The following is a 21,276-nucleotide window of genomic DNA, read 5'->3' on the forward strand; positions in this document are numbered from 1 at the left end:
AGGCAGGTAGGAGCATAGACAGCACCCTCCAGACTGCAAATATGCTTTTGAAAGTTTTTTGAAGATGTACATTAAGAGAAGGTTAACTAGAAATTGAGAGAAACCAGCAGAGGTTAAAAATCCTTCCACCTTTGAGATTTTGGGCCTTAGTGCTTCACTGTCTGACAGGACTCTCTCAACTCAATCAGATTTATCAGCAAGGAACAAACAAGACCATCCTTCCTCACTCATTCTGTTTACAACCAATGTCTTCTTGGACCATACATTTCTTATTTTCAGCTCGCACTCTGCCTTCTCTCAGGATTCACTGCAGCACTTTAAACCAGCAGGTCACTCACTAAAATGCAAGCAGGGGTGTCAGGATCGCTGGGAGGCTGGGGGTAGATTCATTTTTTGCTACTCACCCATCTTTAGGGCACAGATTGTCACTCACTAGCTTGGAGGGCGGCTTTTCTTCTTTCAAAAGAAAAAAAAAAAAAAAAGGATAAAAAAGGAAAAAAAGAAAAAAAAGAAAAGAAATCCCACCAAACCAGGTCTTGCCTCTCTCATTTTTTCCCAGTTCTGTATCTGAGGTAACAGAAAGACTGGGAGCACAATTTGGCTGCCTTCTTTCCACCAAGGCAGTAAATCTTTAGTGTATACAGAGCAAGTATTTACAGGGCTTTTATAGCCAAATTTCTTAATTTCCAGAAGAGAAATCTGTCCTCGCTGAGGAGTCCATCCATCCATGACATGAAGTTGTATTGTGCATCATCCAGGAGAAACTTCCTGGTGAGCTGAATAGACAGGGAGAAAACCATTAATACACTTCCCCCAGGCCTACCAGAAATGTGGGGCTGAAATCACAAAGCGATTTCAGATTAGAATTAATTCTTTTTCCCTGAGGAAAAAAAAAAAAAAAGAGGAGCCAAAATCAGAAGTGCTGAATTATGTCCTCACCTGTGTTCATACACTGCTGCAGCATCCACACCAAGAACTGAGCAGCACCACGAGTGCTCTCACAACACTGCTATTTTTAAAGTAGCAAGTTTACTTAAGATATTGCTGAAGTGTCCATTCAAAGGTACTATCCCAAGCAGAAAAATGTCATTTTCCAATCAGTTTTCAGGCAGGCATTTGCACTCCAGATTGTTCAGTCATCAAAGTGGCTATTTACTTAAAGGTACAATCACTGCATATAAAATGGCACTTTAGAACCAGTTCCAGGCAGGCATTTGCACTCCAGACTGTTTAGTCATCAGTGGAAATCACTTCTCACATGCATAAAATCCACACAAGGACAATCAAAAATCCAACCCCAGGTAGTCAGGCACAAGGCCCGTTGAAATCAGCTCAGTAATCTGGAAGGGAACAAGCAGCACAATGTTCTCAGGAAAGGCCTATTTTGATCGCTGTGAAGGGACATGTGACAGACACAGAGAAACACCGAGTTCTGCCCCAACAGAAATTACATCTGCAAATGCAAAAAAATAATTCATCTGAGTCAAACGTTACACGATTCCCTTAGCCAGCTGGTTTCAGTGTCACTAAGGTTTGAGGACCTCCCCAGTTCCCGTTGTCACTGGGTGCCCTGAGCTCCTGTCCCACAGGAGCCCCGGCAGCGCGGCACGACCACGGCTCAGCCCGCGGATAGAGGGGAACGGGACAGGTAACAACCTCACCTGGGCAGGGACCCCTTCTGCTGCTCCCCTGGGAGCCATGGGCACAGCCATGGGCACCAATCCTGACCTAACAACCTCACCTGGGCAGGGACCCCTTCTGCTGCTCCCCTGGGAGCCATGGGCACAGCCATGGGCACCAATCCTGACCCAACAACCTCACCTGGGCAGGGACCCCTTCTGCTGCTCCCCTGGGAGCCATGGGCACAGCCATGGGCACCAATCCTGACCCAACAACCTCACCTGGGCAGGGACACCTTCTGCTGCTCCCCTGGGAGCCATGGGCACCAGTTCTGAGCCGAGGGAACTGGGACAGCAAAACCTGAGATCATTGTCTCTCCTGTCCCTGGTCCCTGTCAGGACACCACAGACACGTTTCAGTCCTCTGTGCTTCCAGTGCCCCTTTTGGAAGGGATAATGTTTTTTATCTGCCTGCAGGGCTTTTCAGAGACGTGAGGAGCTTTATTAATCCAGGTTTGCACAGCCCTTTATGGCCCGTGAAAGGCAGCATTAAGAATTGCTAAGGCTATTTTCCTTTAATAATGTTCTGCATGCTTACCAAAGCTGCAGCACTGAAAAGAAGAAAGATCATTTATCCCCCTCCTGTGTTTGGTGTGTTAACTTTCTGTCTCTTAGGGCTCACTGCATTCACATATTTAGTTTTGGTCCTACCCATCATACAGATGGGAAATTAATGTTAAAATGGATTCTGTGTGGCCAGGCTGTTCGGAGGCATTCTGCTCCCTGAGACCAGGTCAGATTGTGCCCTCTGTATCTGCCATGGTTTCACTGAGCACAGCAATTTTGGAGGTGTTTAGATAGTGTATCAAAGAATATTTTTTGCATCTGAAAAATAATTTTTCAGTGCTGTCTACTCCAAGAAAGACTAATTTTTTCATATGGGGTTTTTCATTTTCACTTACATCATTCAGATTCCAATAAGTAAAAATAATCTTTCATTTCCAGCCTTTCTCACAGTCAGTTATGCAAATTATCTCAACAACATGGACATAACCCTTTTAAAATGTGTTTCTTTTCTTGTGTATGACAGCCACTTTTAGCAAATTTCTCTCTCAGGATGTTCATTATCACCACTCTACCACTATTTGGGTTTTTTGGATACTGAAAAATTCTCAAAGTTAAGCATAAGGTTTTAGTATGATCGACCAGAAAATTACATCATTTCAGAGGCAAGTGTCCCTCATTTCCTAAAATCTCTGTACAGAAGCCTGGTTTAACCTTTGTTTAACACACAAGCATAGAACAAATTTCTTTGCCAACTGAACTACCCTTGCATAAGCATTAATATACACTTTTAGAGTGAGAAGCAAAGTAGGTGAGAGGCAAATACCAGAAAAAAACCAAAAAACCGTAAATGTTCATAAGAATATTTCATCCAATGTGGTTTCATTACATGGAGACTGTATTTACATCAGCTGTTCATCACCTTTACAGTTGATTACTTGCCAAAAACCTGTAAAAGCAAATTTTAATTAGTACAGTATTGTCTGTATCTCCCCCCGACATTTTTTTAATAATTACTCCCAGTCTGGAAGAAGAAACTGCACTATGTGAGTCATGTGTCACATAAATCACTTTGAATACCAGAATTTCTCAGTTAACTGTCTACAGTACCCTGCAGACCAAGAGTTATTTGCTAAAATAATTCAACACATAAAATGAATAATATGGGTGGGAAAACCCATCATTTGCTGGAAGAAAATTTAAGAGCAGAGACAGAAACTCAGCTGCTTGAATAAACCATTTCCTGCTAGCTTTCAGGAACATTTATGGTCCCTGATTAGGTTGAAAGAATCTGGAACTGTTGGGCTAATCAGGCAGCAACACAGGGATAACTGGGGGCTGTTGTGAGGGCAGAGCAGGGCAGGGACTCGTGGCAGCATCCAGGAGACCCACGTGCATTCCAAAGCTGTGCTGGAAGCCTGGGGGGTCACTGCTTGAAGGGATGCACCTGATTCCCTCCCCTCAGTCCTGGCTGTCCCAGCAGACACAGGAAGAAAGGAAAAGCTGATCCCTACAGGAAGAAAGCAAAAGCTGATCCCTACCTATAAATAATCCCCTGTTATCTCTCAGAAACGTTCTCGCTTGTGGCTCCATGGGAATGCCTTCTCCTGCTCAGGCATGGGAATGACCCCTTCTGCTGCTGCCTCTGGCACTTCAAGTGAGAAGTGCTGGGAAGGAGAACTGTCATGGCCAGAAAAGAGAGAGCATTTAGTGCAGCTTGTCAAGAGCTGACAACCCTGGGACGCGGCATCCCCGGAACGCGGCCTTCCCACCAGGACAGAGCCCTTATCCCGCCACTGCTCCGCAGGGCCCCGCTCCGTACGTGCTGCCAGGGAAGAGCATTCCTCAACACTGGGAGGAATTCAGTGACAGGCTCAGCAAAGGCTGCCAGCTGCCAAATTTGGGAACAGGTGCATGGTGCCATGGAGGAAGTGTCCCCGGGGTCAGCCTGTCCTATGGGGCAAGGCACCTCCCATGTCCCTGGAGAAGAGGGAGCTCCAGTGTGCACTGTCATTTCCCCAAAATGAGCAGTTTGAAAGATGCCAGAGGTGAAGCAGAAATAAGTTTTTGCAAGAGGCTCTCCCACCTCCATCTGGGTTTGATCTGCAGTGCCAGAGGCAGCCAAGGTCCTCCAAACTACTGCCAAACGAGCCCTTCACTTACCAGGGAGGCTGGGCAAATATGAACAAGGAATCAATTAATGAGTTAAAGGAATTGAAGACTCTTTATGATGCCTTTTCCTGGTCTTAAAATCAAGAGTCATACACGGTTAGAAGTGGAAAAGGGATTTTACCTTGGTATTTATTTTAAGGATCCTTAGGTGTACACGTCCAGGTCATATGCATCGAGATGCACCCCGCCGAGTCTATCTCTGTGTCTGCCTCTCCCCCCAACATCGGGTAGAACATTATAGGCTTTACTAATTAGCAGATCTATCAAAGATTCCCCAATGAGAGGCTCAAGTGAGCCCCCCTCCCCAAGGAACCTTCCCCTGGATGGTTCTATCTTGGTTTACAGAATGTGTTCTGGAGAGGACCTTGGGGTCTGGGGCACACTGATCCCTGGCTACGAAGCTTCTCAAATGTTGAGTCTCTTAGTTTGACAAACAAGTCCAAGAACGTAGGCAAAAAGCACTAGGAATACAGAAGTTGTAAAAAGGTATAACAGGGGTATAAAAGAAAAGGCAAAAATCTTCATGGCATCATTTAAAATCTACAAAGCCAAAGATGGACACGCTGAGTGAAAGGGGTAGCTAAAGTTTCAGCTGAAATGCACATATATCTAAATAATTCAGTCAGCACTTTCTGGTTTAAAACTTCCAAGCAGCAGCTCAGCACTACAGGAGAGCTCCACTCAGCACAGCAACAAGAGAAAAGGACTTTCAACACTCCAGTCTGTTCTTTGGCAGAACCACAGCCTGTGCTGGTTGGCATTGTCCAACTGGCTTCCTTTGGTTATCATGTTTTGTAGTTTTACAATGAAAGTCAGACCTAGGCAATCACAACAGAATCATATCACTGCCTTCCAGTTTCCAGTTATAAAACATTCATCATCACAAATAAAGCATAGAAAAACAGCTAAATCATACTCATTTTTCTAAAAATATTCAGAGTCAAGCTAAGTGCATAGAATAGAAAAAAGTAGCTAAATCAAAAAGCTTTGTTTGAATCCAGAAAACTGTATTAAACACAGCTTATCTATTAAAAAGCAACTTCAAATCCACCTTATTCGGTCACTTCCTACACAGCCACAAAGGAGGAATGTTCCTCAGTTTATGTACAACAATGTGGGAGAGAGAACAGTAGAGGAAAGCAACATTTCATGGTAAATAAAATCTTTTTTACTGACAATGATGCTGCACCACCGGATAACACTGATTGCTTGGTTACCAAAGAGTAATTTTGGAAATGTCTCAGCACCTTCCTGATGAAAATATTAATTTAATCTCACATCTATCAACCTGTGTGATGCCAACTTCTCATCACAATTAACAGGTTTATTTTTGATGTGCATGCTGACAGCTCCTAAAAGCTAATGGAAAGTCATTTATGTGCAATTTGAAGTCTGATTACTTGAGTGTTAAAGTTCCCTGACAATCCTTTATATTGGGAACGGGAAATTTAGGAAGAAAATGAATCAGCTTTGATACATTAAAATAACTCCTCTGATAAGAAAGTCAGGCCTAAAGTTTGCTAATATTAATACAGGATGCAAAAATACAGTTTCACCTGAAAATCATTTCACAAATTATCATTTTGCAGATGTTAAAGCCTGAGAACAGGGGATAAAGGAACTTTATGTGAGTCTCCAAAAGTTTCAGAAGACAAGGAGTTGAATCAATAGATGAGCTCTTAAGGAAAGATAATTTGCTGTATTGTACTTGGAATTGATTGAAAATTTCACACAAATCACTTTCTCCACCAAAAAAAAAAAAAACCCACCAGATTTTATTCTACATCAATATTTTCCATATGAAGATATTGACTACAGCATATTTTGTGTTGGGGCATGTCAAAACACTGCATTTGGGTTTCTCAAGCCTGAATGTTTCATTTCAAGTGGAGTTAACTCAAGCTCAGCCATGGTGCCAGGGGCTGCCCTGTCCTTGTGCGCAGGGGGGACCTCGGCTCTGAATCTGCTCCTCAGGGCAATGACAGTCACTCAGGGGGATGCTGGCCTTCATACCAACATTCAAAACTCACTTTTTATTGAATTGAAATACTTTGTGTTGGTTTTTACAGTTGTCATCCAGCTAAAACTGCTTCATAGAAGGAAGAAGCCTTCAAATTTTGATGCTGAGGCAAATGGAAAGAAACAAAGAGATCAAACTTCCCTACAGAAGGAATGTCCATTTGCACCTCTATGTGTGCTCCCTCTGCTTAATCTGATTCTGTTATTTATATTTTTGCATTTCTGTATTACTTTCCAGGCTACAGAAGAAGATGAGCCACTTTATTCTACTTTTCTCATTGTTCCTGGCTCCAGCATTTGCTGATGGAGGAAGCCAGAAATCAACCCAAAACCTTTGTTCAAACTATGTCAGCCACAAGCGCCAGAAGAGAGACTGGATATGGAACCAAATGCACATCAAGGAAGAGATTGATACACCTTTGCCACACCATGTTGGCAAGGTAAGCAGCAGCCTGTGAGCAATGAGTGACTGAAAATAGCAAACAAGAATCCTGAAAAATGTTATTTGTTTGCAGTCTGGGCAGGAGAGATGAAAAGGAAATAGAAATGGGACTTAATACCTACATATTAACATGTTAAAATCTTCAAAATGTGGGCAAAGAGTAAATGAAAAACAGTATCAAAGGGATTTTAATTCCTTTGAAGAATACAAATAAATTTAAGGGAATGGCAGGTCTGGAGATGCCACAATGTGGGAACAGCCACGCTACCTGCAGGTGTATGATTAGGAAGGAAGTCTGGTGCCTGATACATGTCAGTATTTTTCTGGAAGCACAAGATTCTTTCAGAAACCTCAGAGATCAGCAAATAAAATGTATGTATTAAAACACACAGTTCCATCTCTCAGCTTGGACACCAAACACGAGTGCTATGTTTCGAAATACTGTTACACAATCAAAAATATTGTTGCACAAAGCAAAAGCAAATCATTTTTAAAAATACTAACAAGCACTGACCTGCTTGCAAACTCATTTTCTTCAGGGCAGTGCTCATAGAAGCCTGTTATTAACTGCATATCACCCAGGAAAAGTTCTCCCAATCTAGTCTTTCAAAGTGATGCACTGTGACACTTTGCAGATAAATGCAGCTGAACGTTTTCCTGCCCCGTACAACACTCACATCTGTCAGGGCTGTCTCAGCAAAGTCAAACAGGCCTTGCTGGCTGCTCTTGGCTGCCAGAAAGCACCACAGAGAAAGCAAAGAGGCCACAGGGTCCTCTCAGCTACCACAGGGCATCTCTGTTTCATTTCAGACCAATTCAGCCCCAGACTGAGGAGCAGCTTCTATTCCTGGAGCTGTCCTAAATAAGATTAATTCCCTTTGTACAACTCCGGGGTGTTTCAACAATCTCCTGCTTGCTCCTGCCGTGGCTGCTCGGTGCATCTGCAGCACTGAGCCCTTGATAAACCCTTTAAAGAAAGGCCCCGGGAGCAGCATGGCAGGGCTGAGTGACAGCTGCAGGAACGTGCTGACACGTTCAGATTTTATCGTGCACCACCTTGCTGCTTTCCTTTGTGTGCTCATCCTCAGCACCAGAAAAGGCATTCTGAGAAGTTTGTACTTTTTACACTGAACAGGTACATAAAAACTGAGAAAGAAGGCACTAACTAGCCCATCCTTGAGACAGGGGTGAGGTTATTTCTCATGTGACATCTCCAGAGTTGTGAACTGCTCTCCAGCAGCCCCAGCAGCCAGAAGCATGATTGAGGAGTGAGGGGTGGAAATATTAATGACACATTTCAAAAGAGAAAACCGAAATTATAACAATGCTCAACAGTAAATGACAGCTACAGGATAAATCAAATCCTGAATACACAACAGGTGACATTGATGATAACATCGGTAACAAAAGGCTAGAAATACTTGGTCAAACCCAGCAATCCTTGATAATTAGCTGGCTGAAATAAGAATGCTGATATAGTGCATGGAAAATTGTGGTTTAAAGCATCTCTCAGTGTCCCTGGATGCGTGAGGGTATAGAAAGGGAAGCATCATCACATTATCTGCAGATCAAGTAGCGTGCAAAAGCATTTATAATTGGATTAAATTATATTTTAAAACAGATTATTGTTCATTCCTCTTACCCCATCCTTTTCTCATTGCATATAACCTTAAATTTTAAAATCTATGGGGTGGAAATGTAACCTTCCTGTCAGTCCATGAGGCTGAAGACTGCCTATTAAAAGACTGCATGTGACTGAGCTGCGGCAGGAATTCTGCTAAGTGCTAAGGAATAGAGGCTAATGCTGAATAGTGTCAGGAGTTGTGAATACAGATTTGTTCCTGTAATCCTGTGGAACTGAGCAAAAACCCCTGGCAGGTTCAGAAAGTTGCAAACAAGAGCAACTCAAACTGAACCGTAGCTCACGTTTAGACATAATGAAGTTAATTATCTGTAAGTGTTGGCTGCATGAACAATTTATATCTTTAGGAAATATGAGATATTATTTTAAAAAAAGCTTTTTTCTATATACACCAGCAAGTTTCAGTGTGAATGCAAGTGCCATTCTATAACCCCAGATGCTACTGTGGTGCTGTTCAGTGATGCCCCAGCTGACAGCAAAAGTCCTGAGGGCTGCTCTGGTTCCCAATGGGATGAAGAATTCCTGACTGTATGAATCCTCTGGGAGAAAGTGCTGCATCGAGCTGCCAAGCCCCACCCTTATCTCTCTGAATTACACTTTCCTTCCAGATCACATCCAGTGTAAGGAACAACAACGCCAAGTACATCATAGAGGGTGAATATGCCAACACCATTTTCAAGGTGGAGGAGACCAGTGGGGACGTCTACGCCTTCGAGAGGCTGGACAGGGAGAAGAAGGCAGAGTATGAGCTGACAGCCCTCATTATTGACAGAACAAACAACAGGTCACTGGAACGCCCCTCCAAATTCATCATCAAGGTGTATGATATCAACGACAATGCCCCTGTGTTTGTACAAAAGGTGTTCAATGGATCTGTCCCAGAAATGTCACCAGTAGGTATGTCCTCCCTCACTCATCTCCCTCCATGGCTGGGGTTAAAAAGCAGAATTTATACTAAATATGCAGCTTGAAAATCTTTTTCTAGGAACCTCAGTCACCAAAGTGACAGCTGTGGATGCTGATGACCCAACAGTGTCAGGTCATGCCACAGTGACCTACCAAGTCACTAAAGGAGGCGAATATTTCACCATTGATGACTCTGGTAAGTCAGACACACAAATGTCCTTACACTTTGTCCTTACCCTACCCTTTGAAGAAAACGCAGTTTTAAGCCTTTTTCATTCTGGAAAAGAGAAATAATAATTCAAAAATATAATTTTAAACATGATTTAGAAAAGTTTTGCATTCACACTCCGCAGTGCCACAGTCCCCATCTGGAAATGAACTAATAAAATCAGGAAATCAACTGCCATGAACATGAGAAGATAAAAGGTCATTTTTTTCCCACTTACAGAGAGATTGACCAGGAGCAAAGATGAGTTCATGTTTTCAATTCAGCATAGATACTGTTCCTGTGACTAAACAGGAAAAGGGAATACACAGATTCTGAAGCAGCATTCAATAATCAATAATCATTTGCTTTCCTAAACTTTCTAGATTAAATTTTGTCCAGTTTTAAAACCAATGTCAGTATCTCTTGTAACCACACTAGTCTGCTAGAGCAAAGAACGCAGGTAAAGAGGTTAAAGATCTGTTGAAAGGAATATTCTGCAATAATTCTCCTAAATATTCCATCATGCAGAAAAATTTCTAACATTTCTTGAAAATACCCCTGAATGTGTGGCATAAGATAAAAATCTGCTGTCAAAATTGAAGAGATGTTGGATGTGCTGCGAAATCTAATTGTATTCCATGTTATTTTTTCACAGGAGTGATTTATACAAAAGAGCCTAATTTAGACAGAGAGACTAAATCAACGTACGAGATTGTTGTTCAAGCCAAAGATGCTCCGGGGTTTTCTGGGGATTCCAGCACAGCCACAGTGATCATCACTCTGTCCGACATCAACGACAACTTCCCAGTGTTCAAACACCGTGAGTGTCACACGGGCTCTGAACCTCTTGGAAACCAGGGGCTGACACAAGCACAACGAGTTTAGGTCGCAGTCCAGCACAACTCACCTTTCCTTTAAAGTGGCCAAAAGAACTTTACGTGTTCATGTTCTTCCATGCTTCAGCCACAGCCACTTTTCCTGGGCGATGCACACCTAGAGCAGAAAACAAAAATCAATATTGATTTCATCACTTTGCTAAAGATCTTGACAATTTGGGGTATTATTTATACTTTTACATGTCTTAGAGATATGCAATGCTGAATTCTCAATGAAATATTTCTCTGTGCATCTATCAGGTAAGACCATTTTTAACTAAGTTCTAACTTCCATGTACACACTCCTTATGTCTTTTTCTGTTTTTTTAACAGCGTCTTTTCACTTTAAAGTTCCTGAAAACATTTCAGTGGGAGGAGAAGTTGGCAGAGTCAAAGTAGAAGATATTGATGAACCACAACACAGAAATACAAGATACAGCTTTATCCAAGGAGAGTTCAGGGACACCTTTGACATTGTAGCCAATCCATACACAAATGAAGGAATCATTAGGCCAAAGAAGGTACTTTTCCCTGTAACAAAGATGATTATTGTGGTTTTCCATGTGTAATGTAGTGGTTTTGGTTTAGGACTAGCAGCAGGAAAAAATGGAAATGCATGAAAGTCAGCATGAAATATACTGATCCTGAACACCAGCTCTCCAAGCTCTGGGAGAAGAAGAGCTGGTGATTTCTAGTCCTTTTCAACCTCTAGACCTGAAAAATTCCAGAATTACTGCAGAGTGCAGTGGGGGCTGTGTCAGATATTCAGGTTACGCACTATGGGCTCCTCGCACACTTCAAGTGGTTAGATGCTTCAAAGAGGCAGAGATTTAAGAGTTGAACCCACTGGCCAAGTCAAAGAATCCTTCCCTTCTGCAGCCCATGTGAAACCAAAGTAGAAAATGTGAATGAGTCCACCCAACCTCTTTTCTAAGACCCCTTTGCAGTTTGGCATTTGCTCCAGTCTGAGCCACAGCTCCCTTACCTTCCCCAGGGTGTTTTCAGAGCTTCCCCACTAATTTCTTCTAAGTCTTTAAGTCTCTCCAAAGCCTTTATTAGGGTTTGATTCTCTGTTCTTTTTAAATTCTCAAACCCACTTGATTTGTACCAAGGGACTGCTGCAGAGCATTGCCAAACCAAGACTTCATTGATTTCATTGACTTGCTGTTAAAAGAAAAACAGGAGAGAGGACTATGAATCAGCTCCTGTAATCCTCAGATTGACAGGAATGTGTTTTTCCCTTCCAAATGTCTCTCTGTAACTGCTAAGACTAGAAATGTCATTAAGAAGAGAAAACTTTCAGGAAAAACAGTACCAGGTATTTCAAGGCAGTAAAATCCTTGGCTGTGGTCACACTGGGTATGAGCAGCTTTCCTTCACCCAGTGCGGCTCTTCCCCTCGTCTTCCCAGGACCTGGGGAGTGCCTGCCCAGAGGAGGAGCAGTCACAGACCCCACACACACTCCCTGAGTGATTTGGATCCAGCTCTTCCTTCAATACTTAGTGGGCAAAGTTCACCACCCTGTTTTGCAATGTCATTTTGGCCGTGCACGTCGTAATTTTAAATATGCAGCCATGTGAGATAAAATGTCAGCTGCTGGATACGTCTCATCACTTCCCTTTGCAGCATCTACTCAAGAGAAAAACAAGAGTCACCATAACTGCTGTGTATCTCAGTGCTTTTAGAATCTCAGATGGTAGAACAGAGGAAACTTTGAAAGGTGCATTTCTTACTGCCCAAGCTCCTGGCCTTCCTCCCATTGTGTTATTCCTTTTATAATCTCAGGCAAGGGGAAAAACAGGGAAGAGGATGTCATTCATCACTAAATGCCCCAGCTGTCAGTCAGTGCAGATCTGCAATCTGCCTTGAATGCTTTCAGAACACAAAGCTTAGCCAGGAGGAGAACCTCTTCCCCAGCCTTTGGGGGACAGGAGCTAACCAAATTTTGGTAGTTACAGCATTATAAAAAGAAAATTATTTAACCCAAGAGTTACTTGCTGAACTTAAACTACTGGATGAATCTGTTCCACACCAGAGGTAGTTTGAGCCACACTATGACAGAGTTCAGCTGGGAAATGCTCCCCCACGGGTCCAGCCAAGATGCAATTTGGTAACATTGCCAAGCATGAAATAGAGTACAGATCTTAAATCCACACAGAGAGCCAATGGAAAGTGTGCTTAGACATCGCCAATGGAAGATTATCTGTAACTGTCTTTTGTTTTAGCCCCTGGACTTCGAAACAGTAGCAGAATACAGGTTTAGCATTGAAGCAACAGACCCCACCGTTAACCTTCGCCATTTCAAACCTGGCAACCCCCGGAGCATCTCCAGAGTCACCATCGAAGTCACCGATGTGGATGAGCCTCCTGTCTTTACTAAACTCCCATATGAATTTAAAGTGAGGGAAAACCATGCAGAAGTAAAAACACTTGGTTCCGTTCATGCAGAGGACCCCGACGCTGCTAAACGGAAAATCAGGTAAGACAACACCAGCTTCAGCAATTCTGTTTAAAAGTGCAGAATTCATTAATGACACCAAGAATTTGACAAAGAATCAAGACTTTGGCCCTATTTTTCAGAATCTGCATGCCAAACAAAACAAAAAAATCCAAGCTGATTTTTCAGCCCTGCAGCCATGGATATATATGGTCACCAAAAGCTGAACATAAATTACATTTACCCATGTAATTACCACATGGTGTTACTGATAAAACATTTTCATATTTAGGGAAAAAATATAATCCTGGATATTTTTACATGGCTATAATTTATTGTTATATTTTTTATTGTAAGAGCTCTCCCAAGCATGTGCTTAGAGAAGGAAATAGACTTCTGAAAGAGCAAAGTACAATAATCTGGAAACTCCTCGGACGGGTGTATTTCAGTCTCACAGCTTGCATAGTTTTAGGGAAAACTTCTCAGCCCTCCTGGTCAAGATATTAATGTAATTTCACACAAGAACTCTCTGACCTTCCTCTGAGAAGAAATGATGTGAAACACAGCATTACCAGCCTTGCATTGACATGTCTTGTTTTAAACAAAAAACAGATACATTCAGCGTAGAGCTAGCCCTAATGGAGACTACGTCAGGGTATCCAATAATGGAGTTATTCAGCTTCCCAAGCCTCTGGACAGAGAATTCAGCTCCTCATACAACATCACTGTAGCAGCTGTGGAGATCCTTGAAGATGGTAAGTGCCACCCATTTCCCAGTTTGAAAGAAATCTGGGTACACCTTTCCAGCAGGGCCGCAGCTTATCAAAAATGAAAGGCACAACCTGACAGGCTGTTCCTCCTGAATGAAGGGGGGGCTTCAAGGTTTGCATAATCATCTTCCAAATCAAACAAATCCCTACAAATAGGTCAAAGATCTTTTTAAGATTTGGCCCCTGGCTTTGCTCAGCTCCAGGGAGTGGGGCAGGCCAGTCCCCACTTGGTTTGATATTTAATAATACAGACATGGCCTGTTCTGTCCATGGTGGTTTAGTGGCAGAGAACGATGCTCAATCCATCACCGTGCAGTGGGAAGAATCAGGAAGCCATAAGCTACTGTCATTTTATTCCTCAAAGACCCTTGATGATTTACCCATTAGGAGAGATTTTAGGAAAATAACTTAATCTCGGAGGAAAAGTTTAAATTATGATGGAGCTAGAAATTCTTCCTCATGTGGGAGGCACAGAAGTGGGCACAAAGTGTGGGAAGCCAGCACTGGGAGTCCAGACTTGTGAGACTTGTACCCTTCTTGTCATTCCAGGCCGTCTTTCCGACAGAGAGTCACATGCCCACGTTCACGTCATAGTTGATGACGTAAATGACAATGCTCCAGAACTTGTTTCTCCCGAGGAACCCCGAGTGTGTGAAAATGCTGCACCAGGAAAGGTGAGACAGGGAGAGTTTTTCCCTGAGACCTGAATTACTGCTTGCAAGCTCAAGCGAAAGATGTCTTTTAATGAAAGTGAGTCTCAGTTTTCATGCCAAAGCACCTGATCATTTCACTGATTTCCAAACCATCAGTGGTCAGGAATATCTCTCAAGGACATTACCCTGTTGGAATGTTGACTTTTATCTGCTTGCACACATGGGCTGCACTGCTCCTCTCCCCCCAGGCTCTCACGTCTGTGTATTAACAGTTGAGCCATGAAGGACAGCCAAGCTTTGCACAGCAAAAATCAGCAACTCAGTTCCATCACACAAATGCTCATATGTGATACTGAGATGGAAACCATTTCAAACTTGTAAGAGAAACATTGCTGCATGGAACTTTATTTTGTGGTCACAGAGTGCATGGATGTGCACACACAAAATGTGTTAGTACTTGGCACAAATAGTGTCAGTATTTTGGATGTACCTGTTTGGCCACAAGCGTTCAGCCCAGACTGTAATATTTGTTTAGTTAAGATACTTTGTGTCATGGTTTAGGAATGGTACTCCCCAGTTTAGTGTTCCCACTGAACTCCAAACCACAGACCACTCACTCCCCCGCCTTTTCCACTGCAGCAGGATGGAGAGGAGAACTGGAGGCACCAAAGTTAAAGATCATGGACTGAGATAAGAACAACTTACTGGAAACGGGAGTGAGATAAGAAAATGAGCAGTAATAGCAACAATATAAATAACAAAAAATAAATATAGAAAAAAATAGAGAGAGTGTGGAGCAGCAACGCCACCCAAGCTGCTCCCTCTGGCTCAGCACCAGCATTATCCCACCACTCCCTCCACCACACTTGCTCGAACAGAAGGAACCCCTCTCCCAGGAAGAGAGTCCCTTTCCCCTCCCAGCAAGGACATGAGATGGTCAAGAATAACCTCTGTGCCCCCTCCCAGCTACTGAAAAAAAAATTAGCTCTTTCCTAGCTGGAACCAGGACACTCTGTCGCTGCCTAGACTCTCTGATAGAACACACAAGGTGTTAATTTCACCTTTAGTTTAATTTTTAAAATACCTTTGGGACATAATCAGACACATTTTTTATATTGTATACATCTAATCTACATCAGGTTGAGGATTTCAAAACCCAAGCATGTCCTTCAGGCGTGGCAGTCTTAGTGGTATTCCACAAATGACAGTCACACCTCAAAGTAGGCTGAGCACTTGAGAAGACACCATCTTAGACATTTCCACAAGCCATATGTCTTTGAGCATGAGGCTTTTTTCGTGCCTTCATTACACAAAATTTGAAGAGGCAAAACTGGTCTCTTTGAAGACCCACAAAGAAAATGCTTGCCTTGAAAAAACTTTAAGAGGAGCATCCTGAGATACCTGTGTCCTGTCCTTTACTGAAGGGTTACACAGGACACACAGCTCAGCTCGAACACTCCACAGGTTTTATCACTGGAGGCAACGTGCACTGAAAACCGTGACCTCTTCCATCCTTGTAGGTGATCGTCAGGATTTCAGCTGTTGACAAGGATGAGACATCACCCAGAGGTTTCTTCAGATACCTACTGGCCACAGAAGATAGCAACTTCTCCCTGGCTGAGAACTACGGTAGTGTATCCCTGCAATGCCTTTCCTAGCTGCTCAGACTGGGACCCTGGCACTCAGGGAAGAAAAGCTGTAGCACTGACCTGTGGTTAGTCTAGCTGAGCTAAGTAACTCTTGTATTTTTAAAGGCTTAACATACTGAAATAAAAGGTGTTTGTTGCCACCGAAGTTTCACTGGGCTCCCGAAAGGCTGGGACTGTCTGAGGGGAAGAGGCACCAACTGACAGGAAATCTGTGAGGACAATCTGGTAGAGATTATCACTAAATGGGATGTCATTACTCCTTCCAGATAACACCGCTAACATCACTGTCAAATACGGGCAGTTTAATCGGGAACTTGCCAAATTCCACTACCTGCCTGTCCTCATCTCAGACAACGGCGACCCTGACCTCACCAGCACAAACACTCTTGTCATCAGTGTCTGCAAGTGCAACGAGAAAGGCAACTTCACTTTCTGTGAGGAGAGGGCAAAGCAGGTCGGCGTCAGCATACAAGCACTGGTGGCAATTTTTGTCTGCATCTTCACAATCATTGGTGAGTATCTGACTTTTGGAATGTTCTTTGCACTACAATGTGAGGATTGTTGTGTTCTTTCTTTAGCTGAGATCCACAAAAGCTTTGCAGCTATGAAAAGGTCAGAAAGCCAGCTATGCTGTACCTATGTGATTCATCTCATGTGCTCTTCCCCTCTGGCCTGTTAGCACAGCTTCTCACTCCTCCGGACAGGCTGAGTCCCTGGAGAAGTTATTGCACACATGTATAATACACTTGATTTACGGGTACCAGCCTCACACACAGCTATAAAACTGTCAATTTGGGCTGGGGCAATAACAACAGGATTACTGTTTCCTATGGCAGAACTGGTCTGGAAGCCCTTTAAGCAGAACATAAATACATCTGTAACAAATCAGCAGGCCAGTACCTGTTCGCTGTATTTGAAATCTATCACAGACAGGGCTCAGCACTTTTTTCTTGTCTGAGAGCTGGCCTGCTTTGCAAGTACCACATAAGTAGCATCTGATGCTCGGCATTAAGAGATTTACCAGTTCAAGGCAGTAGTTGATTCAATGACCTTGTGACACCATGCATTTGTACTTGTAATTCCAGTTCAAGAGTCAGGTGGACAATTCCTGTCTGGACTGAACTCCTTCAACTAATCCTACAGTGAAATAGAAATTTTAACTATTTTTTTGGTAAATACATGTTAAAAAACACTCCAAAAAAGAAAAAAAAACCACTTCAGACTGTGTTACGTATTTTAAATTCAATTTTAGTGTCTTACTTCTCTATTCACATGCGCTCATCTAAGTTTCCTTTGCAGTAATTGCATTGCTGATCCTGCTAAGAAAGAGGCACAAGAAGGATCTGAGCGGCCTCGGGAGGAACGTGGCAGAGATCCACGAGCAGCTGGTCACCTACGACGAGGAGGGAGGTGGTGAGATGGACACCACCAGCTATGACGTGTCTGTGCTCAACTCCGTCCGCAAGAACGGCCTGAAGGCGGAAGCCGCTCCCTCTCTGTATGCACAGGTCCAGAAGCCCCCTGAAAACATCACCCCTGGAGCTGGGGGGATGGAGATGATGATTGAGGTGAAGAAGGATGAGGCTGACAACGACAGGGATTTGCTGCCCTACGACACTCTGCACATCTACGGCTACGAAGGCGCCGAGTCCATCGCGGAGTCCCTCAGCTCTCTGGGCTCGGGCTCCTCAGACTCAGACATTGATTATGACTTTCTCAACGACTGGGGACCCAGGTTCAAGATGCTGGCTGAGCTCTATGGATCAGAACCAAGTGAAGATTTTGTGTATTAAGTTCAAACTAGCCATGAATTTTCTCCCTCCTGCTACAGATAGACCCCAAGAGACTGCCAGTGGCCAAAGAGGAACTCACAGTTCTTCCCTCAAGCCGTAGTAGGATTTCAAACAGGCACGGAAAAAACCTGCAGTAGGGTTAAAAAGACACGCAGAGACCACCTTCATTAACTTCCCCCAGCACTACCATCCTTGCTAACATTCATTTTTTCCCCAGAATTGCTGCTCATGGGCCTGCTCAACTCTTCCAGGACACACTTCCTCTCCTCATCTTCCCCACTTTTCCTGGTTTTGTCCCCTTTTTCGCCCTCATTCCTCTCCTCCTGTGCTGTTTCCATCCCCATGATCCAAGGTCACCCTCCACTGGGAGAGTGGCGTTGAGAAGGGATGTTTTAACCCCCCTGGATCTCCAGCTGGCTGCTTTGCCTGCCCCTCTTGCAACATCTTTATTGATATTCTACATTCATGCTTACCCAGTAGAGAAGAGGAACATATGGTCTATCACTTAATATTAGAAATTACTCCATCACTTTCAAAAAGAAGCATGATTTTTTCTTTCTTTCCATTCTATTAATTATTTTTGCTTTATAGCCTTCTACTACATCTATGAGTTACTCAAGATAAAATTAGACAGGATTTTTAGACACACAATCTGGTTTCATCTATCATTTTTAACAGCCTGATGATGATTTCAGGCACATTTCTGGCATGCTAGAATTTGCTCTAGCTAGCAGCAAAATTATTTTTTCTCTCTGTAAATAGGATCTCAGTGTTACTCAATGGAACATATCCTTCAGGGAAGGAAATGTGGAGATCAGGGGAATGTTAAGACTCCAACACTAAATCTCTCTAGATGGAAACATAGGTCTCTCTAGATTTCTAAAGATGTTGAATAAGGGGTTTATTCAGCATTATTAAAGCAATAGCATTTTTTCAGGGACAAAACAATGAAGGGCCTCATTACTGTGAAACTGTTGTGCTTTTTTTCTTAGCAGGTACTGTAGAAGGAGTATTTTCCACCTAGGAAAATATTGTAGACTCCCAAACCAGAATGCTACACACCCACACACTCAGCTGCATAAAAGCACCACAAATGTAAGGCAGGTTTGGAGCTGCAGCCACCAAGTTCCTGGTAAGGGACCGTGTTCAGTTTCCCACCTGGTGAAGAGCCACAGAATGACCAGAATGAAACTTCCCACATGGGAAGTTACCCGGCCCAGTACATTTTGGGAAAAGTGGGTCCCTTAGGACCATGGCCTGTCTCTGGCTTCCAGCAGTGCAGAGTCCTGTTCTCTCCAACAGGAACAGAGCCCTACTGCACAGATCCTCCACTGTGCAGGATCTGTGCTGGAGCTGTATGTATTAGTTTAGTTGATTTGATTATTTAAATCTGGTAGCTAACCAAATAATACTAAATCTTTTTTTTTTTTTTCTCTTTTTTCTTAAACCAGTATGGTGGAACCTCACTAATTTGCTTTTTACTTGTTCACGTCATCTCTAATTCACACTCCCTTCCCCCAAAATGTTTTCTTGGCAGGAAATAGCAATGCTCTCACATCACTCCTCACTGCTGTAAAAAGTTGCCCAACACAATACTTGGCTGGACACTGATGCAACATCAACAATGTAATCACCCAACTTTTCAAATAGCAACTAAAGGAAAACTGAGGAGAAATCTGTCCATCGGTCAAATCAGCTTTGGATCCCGTCCTTTATTCTTAGAAAGTACATTTTGGGATAACAGCCTTGGTTTTATTTTGGATGTGTTCATTCTCTTTTGCTTAATCCAGCCAGCAGTATGTACTGTAGGGGTTCCACGTTTGTGTATTATAAAAAATGCTAACTAATAATACTTACAGTTGTAGGATTTTGTCAGTACCTGTGGTATTGGCTATCAGCAGGTAATGTTAGTTATGAAATTATTTAGTGCAGTAAGTCAAGTACTTTGGTAGGTATCAGCCAGATTGTATGACCTGGAATTGCTGTTTTTAAGCCTGATTTTTTAAAGTTATTTTAAGGAACACTGTATCCATTTCCAATGTATATGATGTTTGCACTGGACAGTTTCTTTTTATACTCCTGTACTGTATTATGTTGTTTTTTACTACATAAAAGCCAGCCTCAAGTTTGGGTTTTCTGTGCATTAATGAGTTCCACCCAGAAGACAATATCAGGCTTTGTGCTGCTGTGACTTCAACCATAAAAACACTCTTAAGTGAACCCAGACTAGGCCTCAACTCACCAAAGAACTCTCTGTAAAAGCAGTTTTTTCCCTCTCCTCGCACAGCTGTTGGTAAAGCCCCGGGTAAGGGACAGAAAAGCCCCAGCAATGCAGCTGGGAAGGTTGAACCCTCTGGGGAGCTCTGCAGTGCTGCAGGATCCATCCCACGGTCCAGCAGATGTTTGGGATTTCAGCAGCCAGGCATCAGGGTGACTTTGAACCATCCCTGAGCTCCTGCCCTGTTTTCCTGCCTCTCAGCTGGAGAAGAGTCACAGCCCTGGCTCAGCACAGCCCCAGAGCAAGGGAGCCCCAGGGGCATCCGGGAGTGGGACCCAAATGGGAAACCAGGCTGAAACCCACGCCCAGCCCAGCCCTGCCACCCGTCCCTCCCTGGCCTGCCCCCCAGACACACGGAGCACAAACCCCTCCAGCTCCCTCAGGACTGAGACAGGACATACACAACAAAACATCTCTGCCAGAAAATAAAATTACCCCTAAATTTGCAGCTTTAGCTAGCACAGCTTCTCACCATCTCTTTTTACTACTACTAATGACTACCCCAATATAGTCCCAAGATTATTCTAGCACTTTAAAAAAAAGAAAATCACATCAATTTTCCCCAGATATGGCACTTATAATTTACAAAGCCTGGAATAAAGAAAAAAAGTTCAAATCCTTCACTGCTAATTACCATGAGCAAACGCCAGATCAAACACACTTTAGCACAAGTTGTATTAAAAACACAATAGATGTGCTAATTATGTTGCAATGAAATGCATTTTTCCATAGAAAGAATTTGATTAAACAGCTACTTGCAACTTGTAGCAGAGAATCTCACAAAGGTTTTCATTATTCATTTAATTAATAAGCATTTTAATCTCTTATCCCCAAAAATATACCATAAATTGTTATTTTATTACATTCAGATCTAGAAGTTCATGCCATTTAATAAAGGTTTAGCCCCACCCTATCAGAACTTTTTATGAAACAATGGCTTGTGATGAGAATCCTTGCTATGTACCAAAGCAGCAGTGAAAAGCTGTTTGAATGGGAACACGTGGCACACAGTGGCACCCTAGGTAGGGCAGGTGACATAAGGTCCCTTTATCAAGGCAAATTTACTCCAGTCAGTGAAAGAAAGCTCAATTCTGTGGTTTATGATCCTGTTGCAGTCCAGCGCTAGTGACACGCCGTACAGAAAAACGCAGCAGCAAACCCAGAGCAAACTGAAGGATTGGTTACCAAAGGAAAATCAAATAATCCTTTCTGAGCTCTTGTTCTTCAACAAGTGCATTCTTCCCTTTTC

At 43.0% G+C, this 21,276-nt stretch overlaps 1 protein-coding gene across 3 annotated transcripts in view; it reads left to right on the forward strand.

Moving 5' to 3' along the window:
- CDH5 (cadherin 5) overlaps positions 1–19,874 on the forward strand; it is a 29,496-nt gene extending 9,622 nt beyond the window's left edge. The window contains exons 1-12 of one of the 3 annotated variants that reach the window (XM_048316864.1): positions 1,539–1,648; positions 6,613–6,814; positions 9,067–9,355; positions 9,444–9,560; positions 10,228–10,392; positions 10,781–10,968; positions 12,673–12,926; positions 13,497–13,639; positions 14,204–14,328; positions 15,828–15,936; positions 16,223–16,468; positions 17,244–19,874. In XM_048316864.1, coding sequence (XP_048172821.1) covers positions 6,626–6,814; positions 9,067–9,355; positions 9,444–9,560; positions 10,228–10,392; positions 10,781–10,968; positions 12,673–12,926; positions 13,497–13,639; positions 14,204–14,328; positions 15,828–15,936; positions 16,223–16,468; positions 17,244–17,749 — 2,331 coding nt within the window. In that variant the 5' untranslated portion in view covers positions 1,539–1,648; positions 6,613–6,625 and the 3' untranslated portion in view covers positions 17,750–19,874. Of the gene's footprint in view, positions 1–1,538; positions 1,649–6,612; positions 6,815–9,066; positions 9,356–9,443; positions 9,561–10,227; positions 10,393–10,780; positions 10,969–12,672; positions 12,927–13,496; positions 13,640–14,203; positions 14,329–15,827; positions 15,937–16,222; positions 16,469–17,243 lie in introns of those variants that run through there. The other 2 variants (XM_048316863.1, XM_048316865.1) reach the window with 2 other exon arrangements.
- Positions 19,875–21,276: the final 1,402 nt, after the last annotated feature.

Source organism: Corvus hawaiiensis, chromosome 12 (assembly GCF_020740725.1).
Source record: "Corvus hawaiiensis isolate bCorHaw1 chromosome 12, bCorHaw1.pri.cur, whole genome shotgun sequence".
Lineage (NCBI taxonomy): Eukaryota > Metazoa > Chordata > Aves > Passeriformes > Corvidae > Corvus > Corvus hawaiiensis.